Raw genomic sequence first — 13,148 nt, 5'->3', positions numbered from 1 at the left:
GTTCGGTCTGCTGGTGCTCTAATGCATGGTTCAGTGTTGCTTGCCTCAAAACGAGCATAGAAGACATTTACCTCGTCTGGGAGGCTGGCAACTCATGGCTGAATTTCCCTTTGTAATCCCTGATAGTTTGCACGCCATGCCACATCCGACGAGCATCAGAGCTGGTGTAGTATGATTCAATCTTATTCCGGTATTGATGCTTTGCATGTTTGATGGCTCATTGGATGTTTTTTTCCCCCCACCTTCATTTAACCAAATAGGCCAGTTGAGAACAAGTCCTCATTTACAACTGCGAACTGGCCGAGATAGAGCAAAGCAGTGCGACACAAACAACACAGAGTTACACATGGGATAAACAGTCAATAACAATAGAAAAGTCTATATACAGTGTATGCAAATGTAGTAAGATTAGGGAGGTAAGGCAATAAATTGGCCACAGCGGCGAAATACTTGCAATTTAGCAATTAAACACTGGAGTGATAGATGTGTAGAAAATGAATGTGCAAGTAGAGATACAAAGCAAAGCAGAAGAAAAGAAAAAAACATAGGGATGAGGTAGTTGGGTGGCTATTTACAGATGGGCTATGGACAGGTGCAATGATCGGTAAGCTGCTCTGACAGGTGATGCTTAAAGTTTGTGAGGGATGTATAAGTCTCCAGCTTTAGCAATTTTTGCAATTTGGTCCAGTCACTGGCAGCAGAGAACTGGAAGGAAAGGTGGCCAAAGCAGGAGTTGGCTTTGGGGTTGACCAGTGAAATATACCTGCTGGAGTGCGTGCTACGGGTGGGTGCTGCTATGGTGACCAGTTCATTGAGATAAGGTGGAGCTTTGGATGTCATCCGAGGTCAAAGCGGGATTACTTATAAATGTCTGGATTAGTGTCCCGCTCCTTGAAAGTGGCAGCTCATGCCTTTTGTTTGGGATATGTACTCTGGAGACAACGTCGTCGATGCACTTATTAATGAAGCCAGTGACTGATGGGGTGAACTCAATGTTACCAGATGAATCGGGGCGGCAGGGTAGCCTAGTGGTTAGAGCGTTGGTTGCAAGTTCAAATCCCGAGCTGACAAGGTACAAATCTGTCGTTCTGCCCCTGAACAGGCAGTTAACCCGCTGTTCCTAGGCCGTCATTGAAAATAAGAATTTGTTCTTAACTGACTTGCCTAGTTAAATAAAGGTAAAATAAATAAATAAATCCCGGAACATATTCCAGTCTGTGCTCGCGAAAAAGTCCTGTAGCTTAGAATCCGCTTCATCTGACCACTTCTGTATTGAGCTTGTCACTGGTACTTCTTATTTGAGTTTTTTCTTGTAAGCAGGGAACAGGAGGATAGAGTTGTATGGTCAGATTTGCCCAAGGGAGGGTGAGGGAGAGCCTTGTATATGTTTCTGTGTGTGGTGTAAAGTCGTGTGGTGTAAAGGTGATCTAGGTGCATTTTGTTTCCTCTAGTTGCAAAGGTGACATGCTGGTAAAAATGAGGTCAAATTGATTTCAGTTTCCCTGCATTAATATCACCTTCCAATGGAAGCGCCGCGTCTGGATGTACATTTTCTTGTTTGCTTATGGCCCGACACAGCTCGTTGAATGCTATCTTAGTGCCAGCATTGGCTGCCCTCTGATCTTGAAGATGTATGGAATGTTATCCATATCCTGATTCAGCCACAACACGGAAAAACATAGGATACTAGTTATTCAGGTCCCATTGATAAGATAGTCTTGAAGGGAGCTTGTCCAATTTGTTCTCTGGTGAATGTATATTCATGAATGTATGTTCAATGGCAGTCTAAATGCTGGCCAACGTGGTCTAATCAATGGGCCACAGCGCCAGAGGTAGGCCTACACAGTAGTGTTGTATAGTATTAGCCTTAACTAGAGTTACAGACATGCTAACCTAGCCCAACCATAGCCTTGCTACTTTTCCAGGGGCACTTATATTTGTTTATATTCTAACAAGTCCCAGAGCCATTACCACACAGCAGCACCTCATTAGCTTCCATAACATTTATGGCTGCAGGGGCAGTATTGGGTAGCTTGGATGAAAAGGTGCCCATTGTAAATGGCCAGCTCCTCAGGCTCAGTTGCTAATATATGCATATTATTATTAGTATTGGATAGAAAACACTCTAAAGTTTCCAAAACTGTCCAAATATTGTCTGTGAGTATAACATAACTGATATTGCAGGCGAAACCCTGAGGAAAATCAAAACAGGAAGTGGCTTCTATTTTGAAAACTCCATGTTCCATAGCCTCCCTTTGCTGGATTTAAAGGGATATGAACCAGATTCCTTTTCCTATCGCTTCCTCAAGGTGTCACCAGTCTTCGGACATAGTTTCAGGCTTTTATTTTGAAAAATTAGCCAGAACGATAACACCGCATCAAGTGGTCACATGAGTTTTGCTCGCACAACAGAGTTTGGACAGCCATTATTTTCCCCTCTCCTACTGTGAAAGACATTTGCGGTTGATATATTATCGATTATATATTTTAAAAACAACCAAAGGATTGATTACAAAAAACGTTTGACATGTTTCTGTAGACATTATGGAAACTATTTGGAATTTTCGTCTGCGTTGTCGTGACCACACTTTCCTGTGGATTTCTGAACATAATGCAACAAACAAACGGAGGTATTTTGGATATAAAAATAATCTTTATGGAACAAACGGAACATTTGTTGTGTAACTGGGAGTCTAGTGAGTGAAAACATCCGAAGATCATCAAAGGTAAACGATTAATTTTATTGCTTTTCTGATTTTCGTGACCAAGCTTACTGATGCTAAGAGTACTTAATGTTTTGTCGTGTGATCGATAAATTTACACAAACGCTTGGATTGCTTTCGGTGAAAAGCATAATTTCAAAATCTGACACGACAGGTGGATTAACAAAAGGCTAAGCTGTGTTTTCCTATATTGCACTTGTGATTTCATGAATATAAATATTTGTAGTAATATTTATTGAATGTAGCGCTATGCTATTCAGCGGTTGTTGATAACACTTATCCCGAAATTGGGATTGCAGCCATAACAAGTTAAATGGCTTGTCATTTAGTCTGTTGGTCTTTGCCAAGTCTGTCTCAGGTATCACTGTTAAACGATCTAAAAAGAGCACACTTAAATCGGATCGAATCATAAGTGAGAATAAAGTGGAGGGTCTGTAATTATAGCAAAAGGATGTGAAAGGCGTAGACAGCAAGAGCCCAGTTGTGAATTGGTACTGTAATTTATTCACCCTTGCTTGCTTACTGATGTGATACTGGAAGTTGCTCAATGTCAGAGCCTAATGTTCACCATGTTATGTCCATGCTTTGCATGAGTACACATGAAGTTACAGTATGTTGTCTCACTGGAAATGTTTTGATTTCTGTACATACTGTATTAAAATGACCCTTGATATTCTGTCTCTAAAGATGTTATTGCCTCTTATACACACAGACACATCTAAGACACCTGATATTCACTTTTAGATTGCAGTGCATTTGTAAAGTATTCAGACTTTTTCCACATTTTGTTACATTACAGCCTTATTCTATGTTTAGTTGAGCAACCACTGTACAGAAAATAAGGCACTTACTTTGATAGGAACGCACACAAGTCAAAGTTATTATTTGAAAGGAAAACAACAATTACGGCATTTCTTGGACCAGCCAGAAAATATGCCAGGGGGGAAAATTTATAATTTTTTTGTTTCTAATGAACCCATCCACCACCCTCCGTCTTCCTATGAAACATCTATATTATGCTACATACTGTATTCATACATTTTCCATATACATATTTTATATACATGGTACTTTTATATACAGAAATCACATAACAATAATACATTGCCAAATATAAACTCTTTAATCCCACCTCTCAGCCACTCTCAGCCCACCCCGTGTACAGTATCACCATAGACCAGCCTTGTTTGGTTTCGAGGGTGGTCTGAGAGTGCAGAGATTCTTAGCTTTGCCTCTATTCAGCAGTTTCATCCAGAGCATCATGGCCTTTGTAGCTCTTTATGATAGCGACATTAGCAGTTAATTATCATTTCATTTTGGGAGGGTAAATACAGCAAATATATTGATAAAAGTCAACTTGTCCAAGAGCGATGTACATGGGTATCAAAACAACAGCCTACACGAAAACACAGCTCTTATTTTAAGTGTTTTTAAAAGATGTCAACATTTTTACTTGAAGACACAGACTTAATGTGCGCTGGAACTTGTCAAGTTTAAATAAAGTGCTAATTGCTATTGTAGAAACTTGTAAAAGTGTGAATATGGTTTTGTTTAGTTCAAGTTTTGTATGTGCCATATTCAACAGTGTGTATGCTGAATGTGGTGGGAAGGAGCATACTGTCAGATTTTTTTTCTCACAATTGTTTTTCCCAGTGGAAGTTCTCAGTGATAAAGTGTCCAGGGATATTTAGTCATGTCCACTCCATCTCTTTCTCTGTCTCTGTCTCTGTTTGCAGGTTTGCTCCTGTCAGTGAGCTGTCCCCAGTAGGCAGACCGGTGGGCAGCATCCTGGCAGCCGCCATCAACGAGACCATCTTCTACTCCATCGTGGGAGGAAACGAAGGTGGTATGTGCAGACATTACCCCCTGGTAGAAACACTCACCAAAATAGGAAAACGTCATATTTCTGTTTATTAAATTATTGCAATAACATATAATCAATTGAATAATGTACAATCCATTCTACAAAAATTGGATGCACTTTACTTGTGTTACAATTGCATCCAGGGAAATCAAGAGTGGAGACGTGCAAATGGTTAGCTCCAGTCTAAATATCAAAGGAGGGAGGTACAGAGGAGAGATGAGTGGCTGCCAATTATGAAGGGCAGTGATTTCTACTCTCCTGAAGTAGCAGCCATGAAGAGTGCTTCTCAGGGAAGGGAGAACAGGTGGCTGAGACCACAGTGGAAGTTTTATTTTATCACAGTCTATTTCCATGTCTGTGAAGTCAATGTGCGATAGTCTTTATTAATGTGTGATGCACAGTCTACTCCTGATTAATGCAATGACTTGGGAATGTCCCAAATGTGTGCTTTAAACTTGAGCATCTGAAACGAATTAAATGTAACTCTTAAACAGAGTGTGCAACTACAGTACAGCAGCTGGGTGCAAAAAGTTTTTAAAAAACAAGAGGTTATCATTTTTGTGGTTGGCCTTTGGCACACCAACAGACAAAATATTTTATTTTTTACCTCTCAGATGTTATGTCTCCTATAAGGGGAGCTTTGAGTGGTCCAATTGACATTTTGGTGTACAAAGCGCTCTGTGAACTTTGTAGTCCTGAGTCCTGTGCCTTATAGTGCCAGAAAACCCAATTGGTGCGCTCTCCGTTACCATTCTGTCAGTGGAGCTGACTTGAACTGTCAGATTTCAGATTCTACATTTGCAAAGAGTGATGTGTCACATTTTCTGACCTACCCAGAAAAATAGTAAATTTGCTCTACCTCTGAGTGATTGAGCCCAGCCAGGTAAACAGGCGTCAGTCTAGCAAATCCAACAGTTGTGGTGTCATCTCACTGTGATATTCTCAGATGGATTTAAGTCTCTCAACATGAAAAAATACTACAGAATTTCATATAATTGAAACAAGACCACTTTATTTGTGTCACAGAATAATAAAATCACTTTGTGCTTCAAATCAAATGTTATTAGTCACATGCGCCAAATACAACAACTACTTTTACCCATCTACCAATAGGTGCCCTTCTTTGAGAGGCATTGGAAAACATCCCTGGTCTTTGTGGTTGAATCTGTGTTTGAAATTCACCGCTCGCCTGAGGGACCTTACAGCTAATTGTATGTGTGGGGTATAGAGATGAGGTAGTCATTCAGAAATCATGTTAAACACTATTATTGGACACAGAGTGAGTACATGTATTGATCACATGTTTAATAATATTGTAGAACTTTGTTCTAAAGCTGTATCTATACCCATTGGAAGCAGTGATCTAGGAAAGCCAACGTTCCAAAACTTGTCCTAAAATATTGTATAAAAGATTTTGCTGTGACTCTCATGTGGATGATGTTAAAAATATTTCTGGTCTCATGTGATTAATAATGAGCATGCAGACACTGTCCTTGATGAATTTATGAAATTGCATCTTCCAATTATTGATAAACATGCACCTGTTGAGGCTCCATGGATTGATGATAGACCTCTCCCATCTTTACAACCATTGAATATATATGTTTTGACCATGACAGTTTACAATCTAAAGTAACACCAAGTTAGTCTCCTCAAATTGTTCAACAGCCACACCATTCATTACCAGATTCAGCTGAGGTCTAGAACTTAGAGAATGATTTGTACAATGCTCTTTATTTTAGAGATGTTCAGGACCAGTTTATTACTGGCCACCCATTCCAAAACAGACTGCATCCCTTTGTGTCTATGTATACCGAGCATGTCCACATCTATGTCAGACCATTTTATTGGTAAACTTCAGGGTAATGTAAAGGTAGATTTTTTATTGATCCAATACATAATATAGTAAATTTATCATAATTTGGTTTTAATCCAGAGAGGTTAGAAAAAGTATCTAGATCCTCTATGAGGCTGTGGAGGGATTCTAATTGTGGATTTAAAAGAAAACATGAATCATCAATGTACAATGTCACCTTTATTTTTAAGCCAGGGATTTATAATACATTAATACTATCGTTGGATCTAATTTTAACAGCTAACAGTTCGATATAATAAATAGATATGACGATAGTGGACAATCTTGTTTTACTCCTCTTGACAGTTTAAAACTTTCTGAGATGTAGCCATTATTTTTAATTTTACACCTAGGGTTACTATACATAACTTAAATCCATTTTATAAGAGATTCTCCCAAATGGAAATATATATGTATATATAAACTCCAGTCGTAATTTATCAAAAGCCTTTTCAAAGTTAAAACATGCTAATAATGGTCCCCTGAGTAAATAAAAAAAGTTTTGTATACTTCCACTGATATGCCATCCAGACCTGGAGTGTTACTGGATTTAAAGGCTTTAATTGCATTAAGAAGTTCCTCTTATGTAATTTGGCCTACACATGAGTCTTTCTGAACATATGAGAATTTTACATACTTAATAGGAAAAAAATCATACAATAAGCTTCAGTTAATGGAGATGGAGGAGACTGAAACAAAAACATATGCTTAAAACCTCTCTGGGATAGGCGGGACCCAAATGTCCTACTTGGCCAACTGCCAGGGAATATGCAGTGGGCCAAAATCAAATAAAATACTATAAATTCAAACTTTCATTGAACCACACATGTAAGATACCAAATTAAAGCTACACTTGTTGTGAATCCAGCCAATATGTCAGATTTCAAAAAAAAATTTCGGCGAAAGCATAAGAAGCTATTATCTGATGATAGCACAACAGTAAACAAAGAGAGAATAGCATATTTCAACCCTGCAGGCACCACACAAAACGCAGAAATAAAATATAAATCATGCCTTACCTTTGACAAGCTTCTTTTGTTGGCACTCCAATATGTCCCATAAACATCACAAATGGTCCTTTTGTTCGATTCATTCCATTGATATATATCCAAAATGTCCATTTATTTGGTGTGTTTGATCCAGAAAAAAACAGCTTCCAATTTGCGCAACGTCACTACAAAATATCTCAAAAGATACGTGTAAACTTTGCCAAAACGTTTCAAACTACTTTTGTAATACAACGTTAGGTATTTTTAAATGTTAATAATCGATCAAATTGAAGATGGGTCTATCTGTTTTCAATAAAGGAGGATCACAAAGTGCTACTTTTTTAGTCTTGCGCAATTCTCAAACAGTACACAAAATGTTACCCTGATCCAAGATGGCCGTACTTCTTCATTACACAAAGGAATAACCTCAACCAATTTCCATAACTGGTGACATCCAGTGGAAGCGGTAGAAACTGCAAACAACTGCCTTAAAAATCTAATTTCCCAATGAAAACTCATTGAATAGACAGTGACCTCAAAAAAAGAAATTCTGAATGGTTAGTCCTCTGGGTTTTGCCTGCTACATAAGTTCTGTTATACTCACAGACATGATTCAAACTGTTTTAGAAACTTCAGAGTGTTTTATATCAAAATCTACTAATAATATGCTTATCTTATATTCTTGGCATGAGTAACAGGAAGTTGAAATTGGACACGCTATTTATCCAAAAGTGAAAATGCTGCCCCCTATCCCAAAGAGGATTTATTAACCTGTAGTGATGCCCATCCCGTGAATGGGACCGTTATCATCATCTGACACTAATTAGCATAATGCAACGGACATAAATCTTCCTAGAAAATATTCCTATTCATGAAAATCACAAGTGAAATATATTGGAACACAGCTTAGCCTTTTGTTAATCACCCTGTCATCTTAGATTTTCACTACACACTAGACAAGCATTTGTGTAAGTTTATCATAGCCTAGCATAGCATTATGCCTTGCTAGCAGCAGGCAAACTTGTCACGGAAATCAGAAAAGCAATCAAATTAAATCATTTACCTTTGATGAACTTCGGATGTTTTCACTCATGAGACTCCCAGGTAGACAGCCAAAGTTCATTTTTTCCCAAAATATTATGTTTGTAGGTGAAACAGCTCCGTTTGTTATTCATGTTTGGCTGAGAAATCGCCCAGAAATTGCGGTCACCACAACAACAATTTTTTTTCTCCAAATTAGCTCAATAATATCGACAGAAACATGGCAAACGTTGTTTAGAATCCATCCTCAAGGTGTTTTTCTAATATCTATTCGATAATATATTCGTTGGGACAATTTGTTTTTCACTAGGACCGATTGGAATAATGGCTACCTAAGTATTTTACGTGAGAATCGCTCTCGGAGCCACCATGTGACCACTTACGCAATGTGGCCGCCTATGGCTATTCTTCAACAGAAATGCGTAAAACTATGTCACAATGCTGTAGACACCTTGGGGAATACGTAGAAAGTGTAAGCTCGTTGATGGTACATTCACAGCTGAATAGGGAGTCATTGGAACACAGCGCTTTCAAAACCTGGGGCACTCCCGGATTGTATTTTTCTCAGGCTTTCGCCTGCAACATCAGTTCTGTTATACTCACAAACAATATCTTTAAAGTTTTGGAAATATTAGAGTGTTTTCTATCCAAAGCTGTCAATTATATGCATATTCTAGCATCTTTTCCTGAGAAAATATCCCATTTAAAACGGGAACGTTTTTTTTTCCAAAAATGAAAATTCTGCCCCCTAACACTAAGAGGTTTTAAAGTTCTTCCTCTTTCAAAATATTGTTCAGTGAATCATGAGTGACTCCATCCTTTGTAAAAAGTTTCAGTAAAACAAATTCGGTAGCATTTCGATGTTGAAGATTGAAAAATAATAGTCTGGCTTTTTATGGTGTTGCTTTTGCAGTGGCTTCTTCCTTGCTGAGCGGCCTTTCAGGTTATGTTGATATAGGACTCGTTTTACTATGGGTATAGGTACTTTTATACCTGTTTCCTCCAGCATCTTCACAAGGGCCTTTGCTGTTGTTCAGGGTTTTCACACCAAAGTACGTTCATCTCTAGGAGACAGAACACGTCTCCTTCCTGAGCAGTATGACGGCTGCGTGGTCCATGGTGTTTATTCTTGCATACTATTGTTTGTACAGGTGAACATGGTACCTTCAGGCATTTTGAAACTACAATCTAAGTGTATGTAAACTTCCAACTTCAACTGTAGGTATTTAACCTCTTATGCACAGAACCCGTTAGCAGGAAAAAATTTGACAACATACGGTGATCGCTACATAAATAGTCATATTAAACATTCATGAAAATACAAGTGTAATACAATGCAATTATCTGAGGATAGAGCCCCATAAAAAACAACTATTTCAACCAGCACAGGTGGAACAAAATCACAAACTGCAATAAAATAAATTGTTTACCTTTGACGATCTTACTCTGTTTACAATCCCAATGCTCATTGTTACACAATGAATGGTCTTTTGTTTGATAAAATCCATTTTTATGGCATAACACGAAACATTTTGTGAACCGCTTGTGTCGTGAATTCCGTCTCATTCCATTTTCGACGACACATTCGATGTAAATACACAAACGAAACGTGACTTTTCCATTCATGTTTGCTTTCATTGCAATCAACTGGTTTGTTTGTAACACAACCAAACCTGATGGGTCATTTCGCGGGACGTATTGACTGTTTCGTTGATTGACTGTATTTTAACCCAATGACCACTGATCGTCTTGAAATCTAGCTGGGTAGATAGCCAATGAGCTGAGGTAAACTGCAATATGTAATGTTTATGTGTTGGAAAACCAACCCATGTAGTAAACTCCAGCGCAAAGAGGGTCATTCGTCATTGAAGTTTCATACCGGAAGGAGCAACGCATGTTACACACAGTGTTGTTTTGGTAAAGCGCGTCTTCAGCTGTTTATATATCAATCAGTATGGCGACTAAGTCAGGGAAAGCTAAATCTAAGTCTAGATATACAGATGTACACACAATTTTAGAAGAAATTGATTGGGAAAATGAGACAGAGATTGTTGGAGGACGATTCATTTAGAGATTCCCAATTGGAGGAATATTTTTTGAACGAAGAGGACATCGTTTTGGGCTGGTAAGTTTTTCTTATGCCAATGCCGATGTTTGAAATTAATAATATAAAATATTATTTGTGAAATCAAATAGCCTATTTGAGGCTGTTGATGGGAGGGCAGGCCAACAACAATGGCCAAAGGGAAATGGAGACAGTAGATACAGCTGGTCTTTCATAATATAATAAAGACGGTAGATCTAGCTGGTCTGTCATAATATAAATTAACAGTAGATCTAGCTGGTCTGTCATAATATAAATGAGACAGTAGATCTAGCAGGTCTATAATAATATATTCAACCTTATGTTCCCTGTACTCTAAATATATCTTTTATTATACCTGTTGATACAGGGCTCATATGTGAAACTATTCTAACTGAACATTTTCTTTCACAGTGACACTGATTCCGAATGGGAGCTCCCAGTGCCAAGGTGTCCATCCCCCACTGAAGCTGGTTCATCCAGCTCCTGCCACAAGTGATGTTCATCTGCCCAAATTTATTTCTGCAGGCATGGATGTGCCTCAGGGCCAAAAGGGCACAGCATGGAGGCGTCACTATGTTCTTTGCAAAATTAAGTCCCCCATCACCTGCACCACATGTTTGGTGACCCTCTGCTTTACAGCAGAAAGAGACTGCTTTGGCACCTGGCATCAGCAGCACAATATTGTGTACAGGACTGAGGGTCTTCCAAATATTGAAAGTGTTATTTTGTAAATGTATATTTTTTTTCATGTTTTTTCTCCATTTTTTGGGGGTCTGTGTTAGAATACCATTTTGGTATTTTGTATATAGTTATTCCATTTAAAATGTATAACTCTACCAATTTGGCCACTTGGGTACATTTGGGCTACTTGTGTGGGACACCTGGGTGACTTCATGATAAATGTCATGTAGCACAATCATTTTGGAAGTTATCATCCTGACACTTTTCACAAGTACTCTTACCCTCTTATGTTTTTCACTGAAATTGTCCCCATCATCCTATCTGAATGTTTGTTTTGTCTTTTCATTGTATTATCTAAACCAGATCTATTGTGTTATACTGTATTTTCCTACATTCAATTCACATTTACACAAACTTTGTTTTCTTTTAAAACCATATTATAATCTCACACAATAATACTAGCGTCTTATATAGATTGTAGAGTTGATAAATTCTCATATATTTTTTTAAATAATCTTAAGATCATCATTATTTGGACAGTATAGGTTAATAAGCCATATCTGTTTATGGTCCAATAACATATTTAAAATCCTCCATCTACCTTGAGGATTTTGAACAATTTACACATTTGGATCAAAATTACTGTTACTATTAATATAATCACCCCTTTTGAATTTCTTTGCCGATGGGAGAAATATATTTTGACAGCCCCCGTCCTTTTTCCACAAAATTTCATTTAAAATTGTTGAATGAGTTTCCTGTAAACAATAGATATTATATTCCTTCTCTTTTAGCCAGGTAAAAACTGATAGTCTTTTCTTATTATCTGCTAAGCAATTACAAATTTAACTGGCTATACTTATTTCGCAAATTACCATAATGAAAAACAGGTTTCAATTCTATTTATCATAATATATGTTTGTAAACGTGCCATTAAAAAGTAACATAAGATTGAGTGTCTATATAGCTGTACCATAATATTTGCTTTGCTACTAATTAAACCTCCAATTGGTCCCTACTATTCCACCTGCTAAAACCCTCCTCATGCCGAGTTGGGTTGTCATCCCAATGAATGGCAGACCCCCCCCCCCAACCCCCAGATCCCATGGCCCCAGAGAGACTGGAATCTATCCTTCAAAAAGAGCACACAGTGCCACCCGCAGAACAGCAGTAGATCAAACGCCAAAAGCATTTCCATTTCCCTCATCTCAATTTGTTTTAAATATAGCTATTAAAAATATATATATATATATATATATATTAAAATTCTGTTTATCTTAATTTCCTATAATTAGTTATTCATATTTGTAGGAATGTAGACAGTTTATTGTTACTGCTTACCAGTATTGCCATTACAAACATTACATTTAGGCAAGCAATTATTATTTTAGCAAATAGTAATTGTGATTCATCCAATGTTGTCCCTAACATATTTTACTCCCTCGCAACAGTTGTGACACACACACACACACACACACACACACACACACACACACACACACACACACACACACACACACACACACACACACACTCATAAACACTCAACCCCTTTCCCCCACAAACAACCATAGACTCAGATGCTCAACAGTTGTACCATCCCAGAGCCCAACTCAAGAAAGGCCTTGTTCACGAATGCATATACAATTGCAGCTGTATGAGAAGGCCTGCAAAACTGAGCAAAAATGGGCAGAAATGGGGAGATTTGGTTAACCATTGTCACGTCCGAGGTTATGGAGATATACCTCCTTCCTCTGAAACACCCACACATGGTCCCCTGTTGTGACCATATTCCCAAGCATCTCCGTGCAGTCAGACCTTTGATGATTTTGTGCCACCAGTGCCACAATAGTATGGCCCCTCTCTGAATGTCAGTGTTACCCCCTCCCCATGGGTTATTGCTGCTAGT

General features: G+C 38.1%; 1 protein-coding gene across 1 annotated transcript in view; it reads left to right on the top strand.

The window, feature by feature from the left end:
• LOC135511400 (protocadherin-15-like) overlaps positions 1-13,148 on the top strand; it is a 268,288-nt gene that overhangs the window by 204,476 nt on the left and 50,664 nt on the right. Inside the window, exon 24 of the mRNA XM_064932924.1 lies at positions 4,460-4,569. Within this exon, the coding sequence (XP_064788996.1) occupies positions 4,460-4,569 (110 nt within the window). The remainder of the gene's footprint in view (positions 1-4,459; positions 4,570-13,148) is intronic.

This window comes from Oncorhynchus masou, chromosome 24 (assembly GCF_036934945.1).
Source record: "Oncorhynchus masou masou isolate Uvic2021 chromosome 24, UVic_Omas_1.1, whole genome shotgun sequence".
Lineage (NCBI taxonomy): Eukaryota > Metazoa > Chordata > Actinopteri > Salmoniformes > Salmonidae > Oncorhynchus > Oncorhynchus masou.
This window is presented reverse-complemented; position numbering and strand designations above follow the sequence as displayed.